The sequence below is a fragment of the Vidua macroura genome, chromosome 18 (assembly GCF_024509145.1).
Source record: "Vidua macroura isolate BioBank_ID:100142 chromosome 18, ASM2450914v1, whole genome shotgun sequence".
Taxonomy (NCBI): Eukaryota; Metazoa; Chordata; class Aves; order Passeriformes; family Viduidae; genus Vidua; species Vidua macroura.
The window spans coordinates 1,272,325-1,297,060 of NC_071588.1; the positions used below are offsets into that span (position 1 = coordinate 1,272,325).

General features: G+C 46.0%; 1 protein-coding gene across 2 annotated transcripts in view; it reads right to left on the reverse strand.

The window, feature by feature from the left end:
* The window catches only part of TMEM132C (transmembrane protein 132C), a 184,253-nt gene that overhangs the window by 119,285 nt on the left and 40,232 nt on the right, over positions 1-24,736 (reverse strand). The window contains exons 1-2 of one of the 2 annotated variants that reach the window (XM_053994210.1): positions 11,407-11,484; positions 10,119-11,007 (exon numbers count right to left, since the gene is read on the reverse strand). In XM_053994210.1, coding sequence (XP_053850185.1) covers positions 10,119-10,879 — 761 coding nt within the window. In that variant the 5' untranslated portion in view covers positions 10,880-11,007; positions 11,407-11,484. Of the gene's footprint in view, positions 1-10,118; positions 11,008-11,406; positions 11,485-24,736 lie in introns of those variants that run through there. The other variant, XM_053994211.1, reaches the window with a different exon arrangement.

Below are 24,736 nucleotides of genomic sequence, written 5' to 3' on the forward strand. Positions count from 1 at the left end.
CTAGGTACATACCAAAAAAAAATGCTTTTGTCATTCCTTTCTACTGGAAAACTGTAATCAGGCTGCTATAGAAGGGAAAATCAGAGGCTGCTGCTAATGTGGCCTTTCATGGATGTCTGGAATCCAGAGGAATAAAAAGTAGCCTAAAGCCTGTGAATATTCTCATTACTTTCCACAGGACTAAATTTGGGCCCGTTCCTAAGTGACAGGCTCCTACTGTGGGCTGGTGCTTCCTTTCCATAGGAAGAATTCTCAGTGCAATCAGAGCTTTTTCTAAGCTAGACATAACCTCAAGCAGAAAAATATTTTTGTTGCTACCGGTGGTATCCGTACAACCTGCAGAGAGCAGGCACAGCGAGTGACTCAGTGACTCCAGCAATTACCATCACAGCACCTCACTTTTAAAAAGCTACAGGAAAGCTCACAGCCCTGACTAAGCAGCCATGCAACCCATAGGAAAATTTCCTCAAAATAGGATCCACAGATGTCCAATATGCCAAATAAGGAACCCCTCGGGCTGGTCAGTAACAACGTTTTTGCCTCAGTGATCACCTGTAGGGCTGAACTTCTTTCCCAGCACTCCTGGGGTGAGTGAAAGACTGAGCATGACTTTATGGTCTGGGCTGTCAGACACTCTTTCATCTGCAAAACCAAGTTGTGATTCATGACCCACACCTGTTTATGTGTTCTGGTTAACAACTAATCGGGGGGGTTGAGGAAGCAAGCTCTGCGTTTCGGTAAGTGCCACATCTTCCCCTTAACGAGCCTGTCCTGTACAAAGTGCTCGAAATGAAGGGTTACATCTCAGACACGGAGCTTGTATGAGAAAGAGATTCTTTTAAGCAGCCTGACAGCTGAAAATGCAGAGGGCTACGACTGAAGCGCTTCCCCCCATTTTTCTTCTCTCCCAAGCCCTCCTTTCTCTGGTCTTGCTGATCTGAGCAGCAATATGAAAACCTAACACGGTGTCGTTGGAGATGATGAGGCTGGCAGTGCAAATTAACCCCCTGGCAGCTTTGCTAATACAGACACTTTGTAACACACCAGGAACCAGGCAAACAAACAAAAAAAAAATAGCTGAATTTCCTTTTAACCCAGCCGCATCTCAACTATGAATTAATCAGCTCTTCTGTGTATTCAGAGTCTGCAGAAATGCAGTTTGCTTTTCGAGAGAGCACTACACACAACAGCACACCTGGGCAGGGTGGGATTTCCAGGAAACACACCCAAGGGGGTCCCAAAGGAAAAGGTAGGAAAACTTGGAGTCCAACATTCTATAAATTATAGGAAAGCTCAGCATTCTGTAGAAATTAACCCCTAAGTGCAGAGCAGCACTTCCCAAGATCCCTGTGCCTTCTGTGGGAGTTTTAACTGTGAAGTGCCACAAGAACACATAAACAATGTGATTTCTTTGTGCCGGCGCTGTCATGAGTGAGGAGCAGCATTCTGCCAGAACAGAAACTTCAATCAATCTGACACTTTCTGTCTTAAATAATAAGCCCCACAAGCACCGATGAAACAACAAACCCATCAGATTTTACAGCTCTGCTAGCACGGGTCCCTACTCTTGGATTACCTCCCCTCCATCCTTCCATCCCAAATCCTCCTCCCTGCAAGCTCTGAGCTGGGGGCTGCTGCTGTCCCTCCCAGCGTGACTCCAGCAGGTCACTCCTGCTTCTGCAGCTTGAACAGACTCACCGAGGTTTTAAAGCCTCGGTTTTTTCTCAGGGACGCTCATTTCCATTCAGACCCACAGGCTCACACACTTCCTTGCTTCCAGGGGCCCTGGAACCCAGCAGCTCGGCAGATAATCACCCCGAGGGTTCCCAGGAGATCACAGCCTTGTTTCGGACAGCCACAAAACATTCTCCTGACTCAACCCAACTTCCAGCGGAGTGGCACTTCCCTCCTCACTGCTGGCTTGGGAGGACTGGGGTTTTACGCCCTGTGATCTTCTAACGAGCCTCCACTGTCACTAATTAGGCAGGGAACCAAGGATTTAATTAACGCTTGTAACTCGAGTCACACAAGCAGCTAAACAGGAATTATTAAGCAGCGGTGCCTCACCCCATCTCCAGGGAAAATTTTCAATCACACAAGCCTGAAGTGCAAAAGTCCAAATTCATTTTACATTTTGTATGTGTATGTTTATATTTGTATTTATTTATATATTTATGTATAGTTATATACATTTATTTATGTACAGTTTTATATATTATATATATATATAGTTTTATATATATAGTTATATATAGTAGTATATATGTATTTTTTTAATATTTAACCATTTATATATAGTTCCAAGTTCTTTACAGTTCCATGGAGATAGCCAGGACCCAGCTTAGAGAATATATTTATAAATATACATATATTCACTATATATATATATATATATACACACCATTTATATATGTGCTTATTTATATATAGTTATATGTATTTATATATAGGTATATATAGTGTATATGTATTTACACATAGGAGTGTAAAAATACATTTATACATAAATATTTGTATCTAGTTCAGGTTTGTTTACAGTTTTATATATATGCATATACAGTATTTATATACGGTATATATAGTGTATATGTATTTATACATAGGAGTGTATCTGTACATTTATATATAAATATTTATATCTAGTTCAGGTTTGTATACAGTTTTATATATATGCATATACAGTATTTATATATCGGTAAATATAGTGTATATGTATTTATACATAGGAGTGTATCTATACATTTATATATAAATATTTGTATCTAGTTCAGGTTTGTTTACAGTCCTGTGGAGAGTGCCCTGGAGCTGGCTCAGAGAACCCACAGACCCACACTTTGGGAATCCCTGCTTCCACAAGAGAAAGGACATTTCTGCAGGTGCGGTTCAGTTAATTCCTGCACGGCCTGTGCACGCTAGAGGTGCAGGGTGCTGTTTGCAGAAGTGCAGGGTGCTGTTTGCAGAAGTGCAGGGTGCTGTTTGCAGAAGTGCAGGGTGCTGTTTGCAGAGGTGCAGGGTGCTGTTTGCAGAAGTGCAGGGTGCTGTTTGCAGAAGTGCAGGGTGCTGTTTGCAGAAGTGTCCCGGTGCTGTTTGCAGAAGTGCAGGGTGCTGTTTGCAGAAGTGCAGGGTGCTGTTTGCAGAAGTGTCCCGGTGCTGTTTGCAGAAGTGCAGGGTGCTGTTTGCAGAAGTGTCCCGGTGCTGTTTGCAGAAGTGCAGGGTGCTGTTTGCAGAAGTGCAGGGTGCTGTTTGCAGAAGTGCAGGGTGCTGTTTGCAGAAGTGCAGGGTGCTGTTTGCAGAAGGGAGGCTCTCAGCTGAGCCCTCCAGGGGCTCTGGGCTTCCCCTGCTCAGCTCCTGATGCCAGCAGGGTCTGAAGCCTCCCCCTGGCTGCAAAACGATTTCCAAAGCATGGAACACATCAACAATGAATCCATCGCTCATTCTCACTCCTAATGAGTACATTTCGTTGGAGAATCGTTCAAAAGGTTTCTCAGGCACCGCAGCTTTTCAGAGGCACTTAAAGAGAGCCAGGGGAGAGTGCCTGTTTTCTCTTTTCTAGGTAGCTTCAATTTCCAGTTAATTATTAGTTCTTTCTAAAACTTTATTAAACCAGACTCGTTGCTACCACAGTGAGCCCTTCCCTCCTGTCCCTTGCTCTGCTGAGAAGCACCTTTCTCAGATGTTTAAAGGGCATCCTCCTCCCCAGCTTAGCAGTTCTGAGAACAAGTCATTAGTTTGGAGAACCCAGCTGCCGCTGGTGTGACACCAATGTCCCTGAAAAGTGCCTGCTAAGGGCTGATGAAATTAAACTGGAGCGCATGCCACTCTCTCAAAATAGCATTAACACGTTCCCTTCTTTGAAGAAGTATTTTTCACATCACAAATGCTCCCCCTTTGGTGTGTCACTTCTCTAGTAAATGGTAATTAGGACTGCTCCAGCAGACTGCCCCCATTGCTTACTGGAGCAGAACATCCAAGCTGATGGCACCACTGCTATGAATTTACTTGGGAGAAATCTCAACAAAGCACTTGCAAGGTGCTGTTGTACCTCAGCACTTGCTAAAACCAAAATCCCCCAGTGTTCTCCTCTTTCAATAACCTGCTCCACTGCAGATGTGTAGCTGAATTGTTACTAATCATTCTACAGAAGGGAAAGTAAAACAAACAAAAAAATTCAGTAAGATTTAAAGTTCCACAAGGCTGAACGCCAGACAGTGAAGTATATAAACCTTCATCAATGAAATATATAAAACCCCTTCATGTCATAATTCACACCTCTGGGCATTTTTGCAGAGCAACTCTGGACTAGCACCTGGCTTTAGGGGCCCCACCAATGCCATAAAACATCTCAATTTTCCAATTAAAATACACCCGGAATAATGAGACAACAAAACCAAGTCCAGGGGATCAAACCCCTCTCCCTTCAGATGTCACCTGAAATGCTTTCGTGCAGTGAAATGACTCTTCAATATTTAAGCAATGCAAAGCTGCATAGGACATGTAAAATGTTTTGTTGCAATTCTTGCCATTTGGAGATGGACATGTACACCCAGAAGAGCATCCCACCAAACTCTTCTGCCTCTCTTCATTTCACTCCAAGCTCTGCTGGTTTTAAATAAGAATCAGTGTTAAAAAAAAGCACCCTTCACCTCAGAGCCGAAAAACTGCATTCCATTTACCATGGAAAATAGATCCTTGGCATAATGCATCCCAAATTCTGGGTTAACACAAAACTTGGAGTGATTCCAGCTCTGGTTTAGGTTTGCATGCTTTGATACCTTCAACTCCAGTTCATTGTGATGTCATTTGTGTTTGCCATGATGCCACCACACTGCAGAGTGTCAAGAACTAATGAACTAACAATAAGTACAGATTTCAGGGCAGTAAATGTTATTTTGTCATATGGTAAAATGAAAATGTCTAAAATATCTAAAAGCAAACAGTAACTGCTTGAAAATGTTCATATTTTTGGTTCTTTTCAGCACAGCTGAGGGCAGTGCCAAGCTCCTGGAAGAGATTTACTCCCTGGGGAGGCTCAAACAGGTCTCTCATGCAGAACAGGCAGAGTTAGTGTAGAAGATGCCCCTTTTTCATGACCAATTCCTCCAAAATGTCTTTTTATCTTGAGATTCCCAAGCACTTACACAGATGTTATGACCATAACAACCTTTCCTACCTCTGGTGCTGCTCTTCACCTGCATCCTCCTCCAGGTCCTTCAGCTGTTGCCAGCACCACCCAACACAGCTCTGCTGTCAATACTCATTAGGCACTGAAATGTAAAAGCTGTCCCAGCTCGTGTGTTTAATAGCTTTCCTCACTGCATTTATCTTTATCCAATTTGTAGATTTATTATTACTCCTAATTATCCATCGTGTAGGGTTGATTTGTTTGTTGGACAAAGGCAGCACTGATTAAAACCTACATCCCTCCAGGTGCAGCGAGCTGCACTGCAAAATCTCTAATAAGAAGCCTGAAGGGAAGAAAAAAAATCACTCCAGTGTTACACTTCTTTTCTCTAATCAGGATGTAACAACTTCATCCCCTTTCTCTTTACTTATCCTGCTCAATAGCTCCTGTAAATCAGGTTATGTGCTGGTTCAGCACCTTGCAGAGTGAGTCAGAGCTGATCTGCTGCCCAGCAGAGTGACACAAAGCACTCAGCACTCCCACCCCTTCTGCTTGGCCCTGTGCTGTACCAGAGCTGTGCCAAGTCAAACGTGCCACAACATGGCATGAGAAACAGCTGGCAGGATCCTTTTTTTTGTGGTGAGTACCTGGAGAAGTATCTCGAGCTCCAGAGCAAACACAGCAGTGCACACAGGACAGCCTTTTCAGAGCTGCCTGCTGCCTCCAGCTCACCCCTCCCCAGTCTGCTCCTTACCTTCAAGTGCCCAGCAATCACATCCAGTTACGTGTACCCTTCTGGAAGTCAACCCCACGAGAACACCTTCTTTTCAGTTTGGTTATGATGCTTTCCCTTTTCTGCAGCCTGCTGGGTGTGAGGGCTCAGCAGAGCAGTCAAGAACGGGGTCGTGCCCTAAGGATTTTGCCTTCTAATGCTCACAGACAGCACACCCAAAATGATGACTCGCATCAGAGAAGAGTGTAACAGCACTTGGAGAGGTGACAATCAGTCCTGGTAGCTCTGCCAAAGTCAGTGGTAACAATTAGTGGCAGCTCTGGGAAGGACACAAGACCTCAATGATCTTCATTTTAAAAATTGCTGGGTTTTTTTATTATTTTCTTTCCTGTACTGACATGTCTTTCCTTCCGTTCATACTTTACGAACTGCTAGAGGTAACAGTAATTTTCCTTACTGTACCATCAGCAGCAAGTGCAATTCACCTCTCTTTTGGGAGCCCAGAGATCCAGTGGTAGAAAAGCAGGACAATATTTTCCTCCCCCTTCTCTATTCCTTCAGCTCTTTTATCAAGATTTTCCCATTCATATTATTGTTGATAACATAAGGCAAACCTGAAACCCCTTCCATGAGAGGAAATCCAAGTCCTGCAGTAAAAGGGCTGAATGCTCCCAAGGGTGATGCTGACCAACTGTTTGCATTTTCTGTTTTGCAGGTAGAAAATGCCTGTAAAGACCTACCAGAGGTGACACAGCAGGACAGGAACAGGGCCTCCAACCTCTCAGGATGGTTTGGACTGTCCCCACAACAGTCCTGTGCTCACTGGGTGCAAGAAAGGAGGAGCTGTGTTCACCCACACAGCGCTCCTACGGCATTAATGCACTACCCTGCACAGCCCACCTCACTCCCTGCCACACCAGTCATCCTCCTGCTCTTCACTGGTGCTCCTGGGCTGATAAATGCACAGATACAGTACCAGCATTCTGAATGAAGATAATTTAAGGGCATGGATAACTTCACACATACAGTACCAGGATTCTGAATGAAGACACGATTTAAGAATATGGATAAATGCACAGAGACAGTACCAGCATTCTGCATTAAGACACAATTTAAGAACACTGATAAATTCATAGATACAGTACCAGGATTCTGAATTAAGACAATTTAAGGACATGGATAAATTCACACGTACAGTACCGGCATTCTGAATGAAGACACAATTTAAGACCACACTTTCAATTGCTGTGATTTGTGGCTATGAGGTCATTTAGACCAGTCTGCTTCCCTTTTGCCAGAGAAGATTTGTAGCTATTATTTCCCACCCCCCAAGCAATGATCACATGCTGTTTGCTTCAGCACTGCACGTTGCAATACCTCAATGAATAATATACAAGGAGCAGAAAATAAACAAGCCCACTGTGCCCGGGGATAATGTGCGGTGTGTTTTTCTTTAGGATGATTAAATGTGAGTGCATGTCATAGGATGTAGGGCTTGCTCTGCTGGGAACCCAAGAGGATGAGAGCACACAGCTCTCTCCAAGCAGGCAAATGGCCACGGAGAAGGTTAAAGGGGCCCCTGGGCAGGCCCAGCATATGCACTGCTGTTCCCTGGCTGCTCTGCTCTCTGGGCTCTCTTTGCAGACACAGACACTCCACAGGTTCCTGGCTCACACTCCATCCCTTCCACACCTCGGAAGTTGCACTGAAGACATCAGATTCCCACCACAGAATGAGAAGCTCCACTTGGCTTTGCCAGCCTTTCACCAGCCCTCTGCTGATGCCTTAAGTTTTAGCTTTCATATTTTTTATATTCTGCACTGCCTTAGTGTGTGACTCTGAGCTCCATACAAAGTGCCAGCAGCTCTCCTCACAGCTCAGGCACACTGAACAATCCTTTTCCAGCCCCAGAACCAAGGACACTGTGACAGCTTCAGCCCAAAAAGTGCAAACAGCAGGGGATGGAGGAGAGCAACCTGGGAGGGTGGGACTGCACAACCTGGAGCTGGGATTGGACAATTAACCCCAATTAACAGAAATGGACCAAAACTTATAAAAGTGTGAAAACTCATGACATGCCATCCACCTTGGGTGGAGCCACGGCTGGGCTCTTGCACTGCCCCAGGTGCATCCTTTGAAGGCCTTTTAGTAAATCCCTGCTTTATTCCTTTAACACTGTCCAGCCTCTGTTCCAGGGAGCCTCTCCAGGCATCAGTGCCACTGGAAGAACCTCTACAACCAACAGAACAGAGTTCACAACTGGTGGGATGGTCCCACACAGCCTCTGCCAGCAGGGTCAGCTGTCCCTCCCCCTGCACTGGCAGGAAAGCAGTAAAAACCACCTCATTTCCTTTACATGGAGCTCCCCTCCTGTACACCTCAAGCAAAGCTCCCATTTCGTGCCCTGGCAGCTGCACAGATCCACGAGCCCACCGTGCCTGTGAGATTTCAAACCCGTGACTGCTTTGGAACACCTCACACTCATTTTCTTGCCTTGGCTGTGGAGAGAAGCACCCTGCACAGGGCTGATTTCCAGAGGCAGGCAGCCCTGTACCACACCTGAGGACAACGACCGCCTGCCCATCCCTGCTGGAAGGAAGAAAAAGCCACTTAAAAAAAAAAAAAAAAAACAAAAACAAAAAAAACTTAGTTTTTCAGTCTCTTGTGCTCCTACATCTGGTTCAAAGTAATGTTAAGCAAAAATGCAAATCATCTTTCCACCAAAAGGGTTTTTTTCAGCAAGAGAACACAGCCTGAGCTCTGCATTTGTGCTGGCACAGAACCACCAACACACCAACCTGTGTCAGACTGTGCATTCCAGATAAACGTTCCCAAAACTGAAGCCAATCTTCTCTGTCCGTAACAGCAAGTCACGCAGGCAACTACCAACATCCCACATTCCCACCTCTGTCTCCTGCACCTCTCAGCCAGACTCATTTCTGAGCAAAGAAATGCAGCCCCAGATTTCAACAAGCTTGTTATTCTTCAACTCGCTTTTCAGGAAAATTAAGACAGTGACAAGGACCTTCAGAGAGTGATCCCCACTCCCATTCACCCAACAAACACCCAGCTCACTGCCTCTGGATTTCTTCTTTCACCACTGCTATGTTTCTTACCTGCAAAAGTATTCTGCTTCTACTACTTTGTGTAAAGGGATTTTCAATAGAAGGGAAGTAGCAACATCAGAAAATACTTCTAGCACAGAGGTTTCACTCAGTAAACAGGTGTCTGGGAGATTATCTCGCCAATTTAACCAAAGCTGCAAACACCACAACGGTTCTGGGATGACTAAAACCCCCCTTTTTTCAAATAAAAGCCTTTTATCTGCCAAGCGACACTTCCTGTTCTAAAGGCTATTCTCCTCGGTGGTTGTCAACTATGTATTAATCTAATTCATATAAGCCTTAGAAATAAATTCTTTCATGTGCAGAATCTTTTGGGAAACTGATTCCCTGAGGCTTTAGAGAGCAATTGTTGCTTATCACCGTGGAAATTTCCACTGAATTTAAAGCCTGGTAACAAGTTAAAAAAAGATACATCAAATTTTTCAGTGATTAACAAGTTTCCCAGTCTTTGTCATCCTCAAAGGATTTTCATCTGATCGGTAGGGAAACAGCTAAAAATGAAAATAAAAGGGAAGTGATCTGACCCAGTAAGGCAGTTCCTCTGTTCCCACTCCTGTCCAAAATAATGGCACTCACTTCTAACAGTCCCTTACAGGCAGCAGCAATATCAAACACCTTGGGCTTTATTTAAGGGACAAATGTGCTGCCAAAGACAAACACTGCTTAACTGCAAGTGGATAGTTAAACCCTCCCTACAGAGCTCTCCTAACAAAACCGCTCTGTGTGTGGGAGAGGCAAGCTCTGCCAGAACACTTACAGAAAAGCAGGTAATTGAAGTTTTTCTACATTCAAACTCCATGCCTGTGCAATAAAAACCTGGTTTTAAAAGCGCCATAAAGCAGAGAAGTTTTGTGATGCCTTGCCCGTCTGTCACGGCACAGAAACGGCCCCGCTAAAGCAGCAGTTCTGTACCTCGCTGCACACCCTGGGCCTGTGACAAACGGCACGGCAGACACGCTACAAACCTGCCCCTGACGGGGGCTTTCAATCCTCCTCACAGCATGCAAAGAGGAAAATAAGGCATTTCAGTGACTAGGAGCAACCTTCAGTGGGGATCAGCTTCCAATCAGCCGAGATTCACATCCCATGTCCCCAACATCCTCGCGTGTCGCCGCGTCAGAAACGCGCCCGGCCTTACCTGAGAACGAACTGATCCACCGTGGAATTGTTGGCAATTGTCACGTAAACGTTCACGACCTCCCCTTGTTTGACGGGCTTGGAGGGCAGCCACACCACGACGTTGCTGTCCAGCCGCAGCTCCGTGAGCTGGGAGGCCTCCTGGCCCCGGTAGAGGCTGACAGAGCCAATCCTCTGCAGGTGGGACACGGCTTCGTCCGCGCCATCCTTGCCGGGCCGGATGGCGTTGCCCTTGCGGATATCCTCGGCCGTGCACTCGCCCTTCTCGTCGCCGGGCTGCACCGTGTAGTAAAGCTCCACGGGGCTCCCCTCCAGCTGCTCCGCCGGCTTCTTCCGGCCCGCGAGCACCGTGGGCGGGTTGAACCAGCTGGGCAGCAGCTCCAGCTGCGCCACGCAGAGCCCCAGGTCGCCGCCGAGGCGGCAGCTGCCGCGCACCTCGCGCGTCTCGCGGAAGGCGAACACGCGCAGGCAGGGCAGCCGCTCCGCGGGGCTGTACTCATCCCAGTCCCTGCCCACGATGTAGAACAGCACCTGCACCCTGGGCTTGCTCAGGTAGATCTTGGTGCTCATGATGTAGGCCTGAAGCTTCCAGTTGTAAGTGAACTTGTTGGCGGATCCAAAAGAGCTGGAAGTCAGCATGAGGTCCTGGGGCACTGCTTGCTCCACGGAGAAGGGTCCGTAGCTGGCGTTTAACACGGGCGGCCTCTTGGCTTTGTATGGGAAGAATGACTCCACCCTGGACTGCAAACTGGAATTTCTCATCAAGTCCTGGTTGGCTTCTTTGAGGAAGAAAGATGTCTCGGTGTTGAAGAGCCGATAGCTCACAGGTAGGTACGTTGGTAATGAAGAAAACCGCTGATTATTGTCCAAGACCCCTCGACACTCTGTCACTGATAAAAGAAAAGGTGAGTTAGTCAAAGTCTGCTTATGGACTCAAAGGGGACACTTAGCTCAACTTCAGTGGAGCCACCTGGTAAGTTAGGGACAAACATTATTCCATTAAAAGAACACTTACAGGGTAGCTACGTGTTTAGATACAAGCAATTCTTTTCTGCATTACATTTGCAGAAGAAAATAAAATGCAGCATGTGAGGAGACCCAATGACCAACAGCCCCAGGGCTGCTAGTCACCAGCCCTGCAGGACCAAAGGGAGCTTTTCTTCTAGGTGCAAAGAAACTGCTTTTCTAAGGACTCTCACACAACCATTTCACTCTCCCTGTCAGGTAACCTTGCTCTTGTATTACTGTTTCTGGCACTACAGTCCATATCTCTGTGGTAAAATACTGACAATTTCCCAAGTTCTTTAAATGCAGATGGGCATCACAACCCAGAAGTATTTCAAGCACTAATATGTAAGATGCACAGAGAGAACTAGCACGTGCTGGCCAATTTCAAGCTTCAGCTGAACATCAGATCCCTTTTGACCTAAATGTTTTCCTGTTAAGATTAACAACACACTGCTGAAAGGCAAAATGTATTGACTAAATTAGGGTAGGTAACAGTGGAGAGGAGTTCAAATACATGTTGGTTGTGTCATAGAGCTTACAACCCCTCTCCTTAACTCCTGCTGGAGGCCTTGGCCATAGGTACAGAAGGTAAACACATCTAGTGCTGGACTTCTTGAGCATTGAAAAAACAGAGCTTGCCCTCAGTTCCAGGGTTCTCAGGGAATCCCATCAGAATCAGGATTTAAGGCTCTGTGTAGGTTCAGCTCTTTAAAGAATAAAGGTAACCACAAGGACAACACAGAATGCAGAGATTTGTCTGGAACTCAGGAACACCTGAGGATCCCACAACACCCCACAGAGACACTTGTCTTACCACCTTCCTCACAGAGGGCTGCAGCCTGGGGATTTCTGCAAGTCACATTTGCTGCCCTGGCATGTCTGGCTGCTAACGTGCTAATTATGCAGTCAAATTTAATTAAATGTTTTCAAGTAATGAATAAACAATCAATACCTGTCATGACACCAAATGGCTGCTGACAGACAACCCCACTGCAGTCCTGTGGAGCGTGCAATGCCAGAGTGCAGGGAAGGGAAGAGCTTTGGGAGGCAGGTGTGAGGTAATTAAGAAAAGAAGGAGACAAATGTAGAGGACGGGGAAATCAGAACTCTCACAGGACAGCAGCCATAAATTTGAAATAAGGAATTAAGATGTGTTCACTCATGTTTAATTCATGCACCACCATGGAACTGTTCTCGTAACTAAGCAAAATGCCATGACTGGACAGAAATTTTAACAGAACGGTAAAAAAAGGAAAAGAAACAATGAATTACCAGCACAACACCCTCTCTGACAGGCAGAATCACATTTAAAACATAAAACATCCGTTTAGCCCACTGTTACAGCCCTGCAAGGCTCCAACCCGTGGCACACAGTTTAATTCTGCTGGAAAAGATTTTACAAATGCCACCTCCTGAGCTGATTGATTTCCCTTACCTGAGTCTGTCAGGCTTCCACCCCTAAGTGCTCTAACCCTTCTAAAAGGAATGCAAGGAAGATCCACTTTGGACCGTGGACCTTTCAAGGGAAGAGGAAAACCTAGAGATTTCTCTGGAGTTTCCTCTCTAAGGCCCTTCACCCACCCTGGATGAGCCTGCTGGGATCTGCTCACCTCCCTGCAGCCCTCTGCAAAAAGCAGCCACTGTCATCCTGTGTGACAGATGCCAACGTTCTTTTCCATTCAGACAGCTGGCTTGCTAGACAAGAATCTCCTGGAGGCCAGTCTGGCTACTGGATTTGACTTGGTGACTAACAGGAATTTCTTTCTTCTGTGTCCTGCTCAGCCAGGAGCCCCGTGGTACCAGAGGGCAGGGCTGTGCTTGGGGAAGCACAGAAACATCTGGAGAAGGGAAGCATGGATTGGTTTGAGCTCACAAGTTTTCTGAAGGGTTTCCATGACCAAGGGTTCTCCAGACACGGCCCCACTTCCCCTGAAGGAATCCCTGCCTTCGACAGAGCCCCACAAATCAGAAATAAACTCAGCAGGCTGCAGAGACAAGTCCTGTGATTTCAAAGGGTTGTGGGTCAGGATCTAAGCTTGAGACTTAGCAGCTGTTTTTGTGCAATTCCCAGGACTTTTGCTGCAGCACAATATCCTCAGACAGACAGTGGGCTCATTTTTGCAGGCACTTCATTTATCCTGGGTTAATCACATGCAGGAGGTATGCAGGACTTGGCCCAATATAAAGAAAAACAGTCATGCAACTTCTGCCTTAAGAAGCTGAACACAAACAGCAAAACCCATGTGGCCAGACTGACAGCAGAAAGGAAAAAAAGCTTCACTTTTCTTTTTATTGCAGTCTAAAGATTTCCACCCACTTTCATACCATACATAATGGATTCCTATATTTCTATACTGAAGGCTGTACTTTAGACAATTTATTTAAGCACTTTAAGCCTTTTACTGATAAAACTGGTAGTTAAAATTGTCCATTTTATTTTTAGAATACCAACACCATGCATCAGCAACTGCAGGCCATCACTTAAGGGATTTGTTCTATTCTCTTCATCTCTACCCAATAACTTTCACATCCTGGTATAATTAATTACCAGCATTTCCAGAGAACACTTCTGTATGCTTGATCAGCTCAGTTTCAAAGTTCTTTAATTTATCAGAGAATCTATTTAAACAAGATGCCATGGGTTTTCCTGAGTTTCACACCACAAGTTATTATTTCAAATAACCATTAAGCGGTGTTTACTTTATCTACCTGAAAAAGTAATTTTTAAAAAGCAGCTCTGCCTGTCAGTGCTTTCAGGTGCTCTGGGAACAGATTTTTGCATTTTAAAATGCTTTACCCCTTTCCATCACCCAAGAGCAGTCACGGCTGCCCAGGGATGATGGCCTGCGTGGAAGAGGTTAACAACCATCAAACAAAGCCAGTATTAGCCAAGAACAAAAGCAAAGGCTTACAAGTAATTATTTCTTCTTTGTAACAGCCTGGTGACTTTTTAATCCTTCTTCTGGCATCATATGCCTCTGCAGCACTTCATCTGAACCCAAGCAGGCATCTGCTAAGCACATCACTGGCTCCAGTGTGACAGAGCAGCTCAAATTCCTGCAACCCAGTGAGCTCACTGGATGGGAAACAGGGGCTTCTGATCTGTATTATTCTTATTATTTCTTGGATTCCAGCATAAGAGGAATTTTCTTTGGGGGTATTTCACATGGAGCTGGAGCCCTGGGTGCTGGATTCCCTGGAACAGTCAAAAAAGCTTAATATCTTGGAGTTGTTCTTTCATGAGGTTGGTTTGAAGTGACTTTTTTGGGCAGGGAATTAAGGGTTTAGCTCGTGGGTGGAAGATTACTGGCCAGTGGCCACGGATCTTCAGTGTTTGATGTTGGATGAGCCACTGAGCCTTCAAGGCAACCATCTGCCTGTCCCCTCAGCCAGAAGGTTCTGGGCCAAGGAAGCCAGTGAGGAGCAGAAGACATCTGCCCACGCAGAGGAGGAGTGGTGTGAGAAGCCTTCCCTGCACCTCGTCTGGGCCTCAAGAGACACATTGATAATTGCCCCTTGCAGGAGACAAGCCAGAGGAAAAGAGCTGAAGAGATTCCTGTGCCTGTGTGTTCCCCTGGAACCCCAGAACAGCAGCACAGCTGGAGTGCCCACCAAGAATTCCATAACTTTTAAGGCAGGATCTTCTCCCTCCTTTTTCCAACAGCTTTACCACTACCTTTCCTCCATTCCTGAACCTAGCAATCACTGAATGCTGCACCATATTGATTTTAATTTTTGTTCCACTTCCATGCCACAGAGTTTTAAGAAACAAACCCTAATATTATTCACAGCACCAGCATCACCTAAAATCCTGCAAATGCTATAGTCATCCCTGTTCTTTCCATGGACACCCATTCCCACCTGCCCCTGCACCCATATGAGCACCTGACACAAACCATGCCCTCACAAAATCCTCATCCTTAAATTCTCTTCTGACTCCATCTTCCCCTACAAACCTGCCCTGCTGCTGCAGAGCAAATCACATATTCCAGCTCAGGAACTGCACAACACAATGAAACTAGGGAAGATTCACTTCAATCAGCACAAATGTTTCCTTCACCTCAAAATGTCAACAGCTCTGTTTGCTGGTTCATTTTCCCTTAATTTTCTGTGCCAGCAGCACATTCAGTCACACTTAGTGACTTCACAGTGTATGAAATCTTTGTAGCAATGTTTTGCTCAGAACTAGAGCTCAGCAAATACATTCACTTAGACCTCAGGATGACCTTAGCTGTACTCTCATCCCCTCCAAGTTCCCATTTCTTACCTTCTAGAAATAGGAAATTTTGCTGATGGAAAGGCTGAGTGGAATCTTAAACCAAACAAGCTCAGACTCAGGATATGGAACAGATTTTGAACTGTGAGGTTGATGAAATATAGCAACAAAGGGAGCAACGGCTCGTCCATGTCTTCACATCCAGACTGGATTCCCCCCTGACAGGCACGTTTTTCTCTGCACAAGTTACAGGGGATAACTGCAGACTCACACTCCCTTCTGGCTTAAAAGCTGAATTCTGTGAGCATTCCAAAACATCAGCTGGGTGGCAGGGTAGGTGCAGAAGCCACAGTTCCTCACGTGTGCCCATCAGAGCTGCTTCCCCATCCTCTGAGGGGTCACAGGGACTCCTGGACTAATTGCACACAGGCAATGTCAAGTGTCAAACGCTTATGATGACCAATTTGTGAAGCTAAAAATAAAATCTGCAAACAAATCTGCCAAAGAAATCCACAGAGCAAACATTTGAGGGAGATTGCAGCCCATTATCAAATATTCTGCGAGCACCTGGAGAGGGCAATTTCATCAAACAAAATTAATGCTAACAAAATCATTTTAGCTGTTCTTTTTTGAATCCAGAGTTCCCTAAACTGAAGTTGAAGTCCAAGGATAGGTTTGTACCTGCAGGGCTTTGCAGATGAAGCTGAAATGGGATACTCCTATTCACATACATGGGAGTACAGAGTCTGGTAACCAACCAGACATATTTTAAACCCAGATACAGACACAGTCTTATTTAGCCTAGAGCAGAGCTCAATTAAACCACATTGCAAAGATTGTTGGGAGACAGACATTATAATCAGTTATTGTGAACAAATTTCCTATTTTATTTCAGTGGGAGAGATTAACTTCATTCATTCAGTATACTGTTACATGAAAAACTGCATAATATTCTATTAAATGGACTTCTCTCCCATTTTGAGAGTATATCCTTAATGAATTTATCCTTTGTACATTACCACAGATCAAACCTTCACTGAAGTTCTGCAGACAATCCTGGATTTAGTACAAAGTGAACACTTGCCCCGTTCTTCTCCAGCAGAGGCAGAACAGTGGCATTGCAGAGCTGCCAGAACATGACAAGCACCTAAAGCAAGGACTGAACAAAGGTACACCAGCAACCTCTGCACTCCTTGAAAACACAAAAGCAACGGGATGGTCACCAAAACGAAATGATGGCAACTCCAAGTGGATAAAACAACCCTTCCAACAGAGCATGGTTAGATGCTAGAGCTCATTGCCAGGGAACTCTCCCAGGATTAAAAGGGTGGTCAGAATGCTGGCACTGCCGTGCAGCCCATCCAGAGCAGTGTCATTAACCACATGTAAAACTCCTTGTTTTAGTTGCATCGATTAGAACCCAGGATTAGACCTCTGCATTCTAAAGCCTTATCCAACATCTGTCAGGTTGTTCCATTTTCCTCAGGATTACCAACACAACAGACACGTGTGTAAACCACAAATAGCTGCTTGTGAGGCACACAGCCTTTTCACCAACAGGAAAGAGAAGCTTTAAAGTCTATTTTGGAAACACAGAACTCTCAGAAAACTGCACATCAGAAATGCATTTCCAATATTTTAATAACAGCCTCCAATGTTTTTTGCAGTTCTCTACACGCCACCCTTTGGCTGCAAAATACCAAGATATTCTTTTATAACAGGTCTGTCTTCTCTCTGACCCTCTGCTCACAGAGCTGCAGTAGTCAAAGACTGCCTGACATTCAGGGCTGAAATCTATAAATGGTTTTCTCAGACTGGCTGATGACCTTAAGAGTCTGTAAAACAACAGTGTACATGCAAAGGTCAGTGAAGATTTCCGGAATCACTCCCCCTTCCCAGGGCTGCCATTCCCAATTGTCTCCACTGCCGAGGCCATCTGACCTATTTAAGCCAGTTTGCTGCGTGCAATCCAAGATAAATACCTGGAACTCCAATTCCCACTAATGAAAGCTCCTGTTAAGAGAAAAGGGTTGGAAAACTTCTATACAGACACTATTCAGGTTTTGTGCTGGCCAGAGGCTGCAAATGTCAAGTGTCCTGTGAGCAGCACACCGTGGGCAAAATGTCACACGCTGGCCTTTCCCCGCAGCCCTGCCGGCCTCATTGTGGCAGACTCCACGGTTCTGCACCATCCATTGTGTCAGCACTGCAAGCACAGAGCACAGAGCACTTCAGCCAATCCTATCTGATAGCTGGAGAGAAGAGGAGGATTCAGGGCACTGGAGTTTATTGCCAGCTCCATCAGAAACATATGGTAGCCACAGGAAACCTCTGCAAGCCAGGCTCTGTGGCGGTGACATGAGAGAAGCTATCATTCAGTTTGATTGACTTGCGAGTCAAAACCACGTTGAGTTCATCACACAAAAGGCCAAGTAAAACACTGTCTCTGTCTGGGGTTTTTTTTTCTGGTCTTTAAAGCAGGCAAAAACAACCCAGTGGCAGTGAGAGAGTGGGGGAAAGCAGACAGTGTGGTCGGTGTTTTCTACCTCCAGCAGTACCTTTTCAGAGACCTGGACTGCTCATCTTCCACAGAAGACACGCAGCTGAAGAAGCCTAATTTTCATGGCAGTTCAATTCTGTGAAAGACACTTCTCTGCAGGGCATGTATCAAATTTAGCCTTACAGGATGGCTCACCAAAGCCTCCACAGCATTTTAAAGTTTGGCCAGAATGCCATAATGATTGAAATACACGAATATCACAGTTAGTTTGGTTTGGTTTTTTTTTTAAAGTTCTCAAGTGTCATAAAAATGGGAACATATGCAAGATGTAAGTTACAAACTTGAACAAGTTCTGGCCTTGGCAATGAATCAATTACTTGTCCTGTGTCTCCTTCTCCAGTTTTTAATAGCTCTGTGCTTTCCACTGCTGTTTAAGTCTCTGTCAGATGCTGATAGGCACTCACTCCTCTGTTTAGACACTGAATTGCTTTGCACAGCTCCTTGTTTAAAGAGAGATTAGGGTCCTAGAGCCTCAATGGGGCAATTTGCTCAGCACTCTTGGCTGCTATGAAAACCAACAAGAACCAAGAGTACCAAAGAGCTCAGACCTGCACAGGATGAAGCTTTCAGCTGCAAAAGCATAGAAGGAGCACAAGGGGACTCAATAAATGAATTACAATGTTCTTCCCCTTACCATCCAGGAAGAAAAAGAGTATTTTTTTTCTTGTAAATAGGTACTAATGAAAAATAAAGCCAGCCAGCAACATGAACAACAGGACTTTATCTCACAACAGGACTTCATCTCACATTGCCCCACACTGAGACCCAGCCTCCACTGGAATCTGCATTACACAGGTACAGGGGATATTACTCAAAGAGCCAGGTGTAACCTGGCAGTGAGTAATTCCAAGGCTGAAAAAGAAAAAGGGGTTTCTTACAATCAGACCCAGGCTTTCCCTGGGGTCTGTAGAGCACTTTTAGCACACATCTTGATAAGTTCCTAACTGGCAACACACTTCTCAGGGCTGGTATTGCCAGGGTCCTGGCTCTGCTGGGAATAAACCCCCTCAGACCTCTCATCCCACCTCAATATCCAACAGCTGCAGTCATTTTTCCCACTATGCAGGCAGGGAACTCGGGCAGTGCCACTGAGCCTTCCAGGAGGTTCTCCCAAAGCTAAGCACAGACAGCAGACAGGAGCAGGGACAGTGGCACGGCGTGGGCAGCAGGTGAAAGCACCAAGGCACGAAGGTAAGGGGATGTGAGAGCCTCACTGCTGGAGGGAACTTGGCACGGCAAGGCAGCAAATGCTGCCAAGATTAGACTCTAGTCTGTCAGCTTTTCCGAGTGGGAACCAAGAGCCTCAACCTCCTCTTCCTGGCGTCTCCTGGAATCTGCAAATTCGGTGTAAAACATCAAAATCATGGGGAATAAAAGGCCCTGGAAGTACTGACTTGGATCAGCATAACTGTTGCAGAATTCCACTCTCAAGGAAGTTTCACCACTGGTATAAATCAATAAAGTTTCATAAAAGACAGGAAAATCACCATGTGCTATGCCAGTAATGACCCAAAAATATTTTTAATTGCTTCTTGAAAAAAAAAGTTTATTATTTATATGAAAATTAATTTAAGAATAAAGCAGCCAATTATCCTTCCTTACTTTCTCCTCCTCTCCTTCATGGAAGAATTTGGAACACTAACAGATGCAATGCATGCACATTCTTAATACTTGCATGTTGCTTGTATGCAAACTGTGATTTAAACCATGCCAGAATATCCCAATATCCTGGCTACAACCCTGCTAATCATCTCCATTTCAAAAATGCAATGAGGATTTATGAGAAGATTAATTGAGAAACGAGGCTGAGGGGGTGGGGGACGGCCCTGCCTGCTGGGGAAATGAACTCGGCGTCACCTTTAACCTCCAAGTAATTCTTTGTCACAGAGCACAAAGCAACTCATCATTCCAGAAGAGCAGCAGGACAGAAACCAAGCGGAAATTTATCTGGTTAAACACCTTCTTTCCCAGGGATTAATCAAAAGGGGTGGCTGGAGCACTGGTGTCTTTGTGCTCCCAGCACCTCCAAGGGTTGTTTTTAAGGTGCCCTGGCTGCTGCTAAGAGAGCAAAGGCCACTGTGGGTCTCGGGGTGAGCAGCGACTCCCCAGCCCCCAAATTCTGTCTAAGGATCCTGTCCTGACTCAAAAGCTTTGTGGGAGCAGCCCAGCTCTCCCTAGCAGCCACTGGGTGCTGTTTGGTGAGCCCTGGTACTGAGGGGCAGAAGCAGGAGGGAAGGGGCTCCTCAAGCCCCAGCCCCCAACTTCAGCCCTTCTGGCATCTCTTCTTCCCAGTTTAGCCACACCAGAAACGAGAGTGGGGCCAGAAACGACAGGGAGAACAAAGTGGTTGTGGTGTTGGCAGTGAGAAGGGGAAAGGCAAAACTACAAAAGGACAAATGAGATCCAGAAGAGGGAATCTTCCAGAGGAACACAAGCAGACCTGACAGAATGCTAAATCACAGTGAGAAAAATACAGCAGAAGAATGATGAACACGTGGTTTTAATTCTGTTTTTAAGGCAGAGAAGATGGCTGAGAAGTCGCTCTCTAAAATCTTTTATTTGCTCTAATGCCTTGCTAAAACCTGCCCAGGAAGGGCCAAACCAAAACACTCCATCAGTGCCATCCCTGAGGAAAGTGTCTGGGAGAACACTTCTGGCAATTCCAGATCTGGAATTAGGATGCAGAAGCCAATGAGACTAAGTTCTGCTTTCCAAGATGAAGATCATATAAAAGGAGTACATTCAGAAGCCAGAGATAAAGATGCCTAAGATGAAGACAAGAGCTGGATCCAGTTTATGTTCAAAGCAGAGCAACAGTCTGCTGCAGCTTTGGGGAGGGCATTAATGCCAGAGGCAAAGCTGCCCTGTGCAGCTCTGAAGGCACAACAGAGTAATTCTGTGTTTTCTGGAGCGGGTGGAAAGCAGAATCCTACCTTCCTGTTGCTTCTCAAGTGTCCTTAAAGTCATTGGCAAAGACAAATGACAATGATGGATGCCAGTTTGTTATGCTGAGCAGCACAAAACTGCACAGAGCAAATGACTTGCACCATCTTTTTAAGAGGTTGAATGTGTCGTGCTCCTAAAGTGCTGCTGTGCTCAAGAATCACTGAGAGCTCCCAGCAAATCAATGCCATAGAGCCCTGCTATACATTTTGTAAGCACTATTTTTATCCTTTCCCAATATAACTTCCAAACCTTCCTCCTCCCCCATGTCCCTGCCACAAATCCCTAATTCACACAGCTAAAAACACACAGTGCCTCCTGCAATTTCTCCAACATGTGCAGTCCTTAACAACAAATTTAATTTCTTCCTTTCTTTGAAGCTCATCTTCATTCAGCCTGGCTCCAAAGGGAAATTAATGAGGGCTCACTGAATATGTTTACATAAGATCCCCTCCAAATTTATGTTATTAAGCATTAGGAGTGTGTTTATCTGCCCTCTAAGGGACAGAGGGGCTGATGTGTCTGGCCAGAGATGTCTCAATACAATGTCTGCTGTCCACACTCCCACCCTGCTGGCTTTGCTGCCAGCAGCAGCTCTGGTGGCAGAGCCTGGAGCAGGGGAGGGGGTGACAGCTGAATAAAAGCTGGTTTCACCAGGAGTCCTGGGCTCCACTGGCAGCGAGGTGCTGGCACAGCAAGGACACTCAGGGCTGAGGAGGCTGTAGGGCCTGGCTGTCCCCATTGTCACCTGGCTGTGACTCCGTGCCCAGGGCCAGGCAGGAGCTGTGACACCGCTCTGGTGACACAAACACCCTGCCCACTGTGATCCACAGTGAGCCAAGCTGGAGCCCAGCTGCTCATCCCCTTTCTTAGGAGAGCCTCTCTGCTGCAGGAATTCCATCACTAACGTGAATCTCAGTTCCTGGTGGACTCCACAACCACATCTTGGTCTGTGATATTCAGTAGAGGCTTTGGAGTTAGGAAAAAAATCTTTCTGCTCGTTCTTATTCATGTAAAAGAAATAATACAGTTCTTTGTGTAACCCCAGTAGTGTGCACCATCACAAGGCAACGTGCTGCATGCACAAGCACAGATAAAACATGTATTTGTGCATACACTCACGAGCACAGCTCATTTCTGCAGGATAAACTGCTGTAAATCCAACTCCTGAACTGACTCTCAGCCTGACTGGCCACATCTGAGCGAGGCACAAGCCGGGCACCCTCTCCCTGCTGTAACTGTGCTGCTGGCAGACATCTGGCTGCACTGAAGCTGTGCTCTAGCAGGGCTATTGCATCTGGACAATAGGATTTCTGCAATGATTAAAGATGCCTGTGGCTTCTGGGCAGGCAGGAACAAAGGAAACCCTTCTGCTGGAAGAGGGGTTTGATAGAATTCACGGCTCTCTCCACTCCTGCAGTTTAGTCTCCTTCATTAGCTAACAAAGCAATGACTCCACTTCATGACAAGAAAAGGAAACTGGCCATCCTGACCAGCTTCCAAGCCTCTCCTGCAGCTCCTTTTGGCTCCTTGTCTCCCCAGGTAACCCCTGCCAGCTAAGGCAGAGTGGTACAAGAGCCATTACATCATCCACATTCTTCACCAAAACTTTCATAGGGATCATTTTTCCTTCAATAAAGAAATATAAAGCCAATGCCACCCTGAATTCCCAAAGTACTGTATTAGCACTCCTGTCAGCTGCAGGGCTTTTGGACTGCTATACATGTATTTTTTTCCCCTTTGCAAGTCTATTTAAACCTGTCTGCAGTTCAGTTTGCTAAAGCTGTTTAGCCAAGTATGAAGTCCATTCACGGCCAGCTGTAATGAACATCACAGGCTGTAACCCAAGCAGGCAGTGGTGCCTGTTTGCTGGAGACTCTCATTCAAAAAAACCAAAGAGAACAAGAGTAGTTTTAGAGATGCTGTAAATGCTGAGCTGCTTGCTCTGAAAACTAATGCAGAGTCTTGTTCTCTGTGCAGACAAGGCCTCCAAGCAAGGGGGGTGTGGGAGGGAAGCCTTGCTTGCACCAGGCTCCTCTGAGCTAACAACTCACACGGGAGGTTTTACTTTGAAGGCAATACCATGCACTGATTTAGAAGGCAGATATTAGTATCTTCTACCCTTGCTGGATACAGAGCAGACTATGGAAAGCCCCTGCCCTCTGGGCTGCGTGGTAAAGAGCAGAACACGTCTCTTCTTGGTATAAATTTAAAGGGAGGACCTACAATATGGAGAAATCTTCAAAGGCCAGTCAGGTTTCCAGTCCAACAGTCCTGCCAAGTGTTCCTTTAATCCTTTATTTACCAGTAAATCTGCCTCTCTGTTCAGCAGGCTTTTACTGGGATTGGGTTTCAGCCTGCAACCCAAAAGCTGTAAGCATATGCTCTGTAGCCCTAATGAGAAACTCAATCTATTAATGAGCAGACCTTCTCCACAGGACCAGGTCTTGGCAACATGAGTCAGTTCCTGAACTTTCACCTCCTGCTTGGCAGCACACCAGACTAACTCCACATCTCTCAGCTGGCTTACATTATCAGCTCATTATTAACATACATCAGGGCCAGATCTCTTTTACATGCACCCAGCAAACAGGAAACTACACAAGGGGAGGGCTCCTCATTTTTGTCTGACTCTGGAGCTCATAAAAATGACTAATTAGAACCAGCTCCAGCAGAGACACTCTGCAGATCACACATTCCCTCTGAACCCGAGCCCTGACTCGGGATAAACACCCTGGGATGCCACGGCAGCCCACGGCTGGCTGCAGTGCTCAGCCCCAGAACCTCGCAGCCCTTACCCCATGTGAGGCAGGGGTGTGCTGCTCTCCTCAGTTTGGAGTCAAGAGACCTCATTCAGACAGAACAAACAACGTGTCCAACACCACAGTGTGGCAGGCACATTCTTGTCTCTCAGGATTTTTTCATAGAGGAGCACAGAGAGAAGAAAGAGAAAACAATTTCTGTTTCTGCTCCTTGTTTTTCCCATGTGGAATGTGTTTGGAGAATTGTTTCCCTGGGGTCATTGCTTGGTTGGATTCTGGTGAGGATTGTTTGAGCCTGGTGGCCAATCCAAACCAACCCAATCCAACCCAATCCAACCCAACCCAATCCAACCCAATCCACCTGTGGCTGGGCTCTCAGAGAGGGTCACCAGTTGTGAGTTAGATTTGGTAGTTAGAAAATCAGGTTTGTAGTTTCAGTATCTCCTGTAAATAGTATATTAATGTATGCTAGCATAGTTCTAATAAAGAAATCATTCAGCCTTCTGAGCTGGAGTCCCACATCAGCATTTCTGCCCCAGGTTCCCCTGCAGTTACAACATGACACCAAGGCACAGAAAGCTGAGCTCCTGCCCTCAGCAGGGAGAGCTGTGGGAGCCCTGTGCAGCCCGGTTCAGAGGACACTGCTGTGTACTTTAGATCTGCACGCATGCCTGCGCTCAGAGCACTGCTTTGAAGTGGGCTGCGAGCCCCCAGCAGTGTACACAGCACTTTGGGAAAGCTTCCCAGGCCATCTCTCATGGCCAGAGCCCTCGTGGAGCAGGGGAGAGGGTTGTCTGGCACAGTGAGCACTGTCCTCAATGACACACGACCATTTGTCGTGTGCTGTGTCACTTTATTTTCCTCCTTACACGACCAGTATTTACTTTTGCCCTCCAGTGCCCTCTCCTCAGCTGTCATGCTTCAGCTCAGAAAACTTAGCAAACAAAAAAAACAACCCAACAATCTCTCCTCCAGATGCCTGGTTCAGATCCAGTCCAGCCAGGCAGCAACTGCAAGTTGCAGCAGCCTGATAATTGCTCCCATCTCATCTGAGCACAGATGCCAGCACAGTCAGTGCCCACATCAGAAAATGCACATGGAGACACACACTCAAGGAGCAAGAAAGGTCA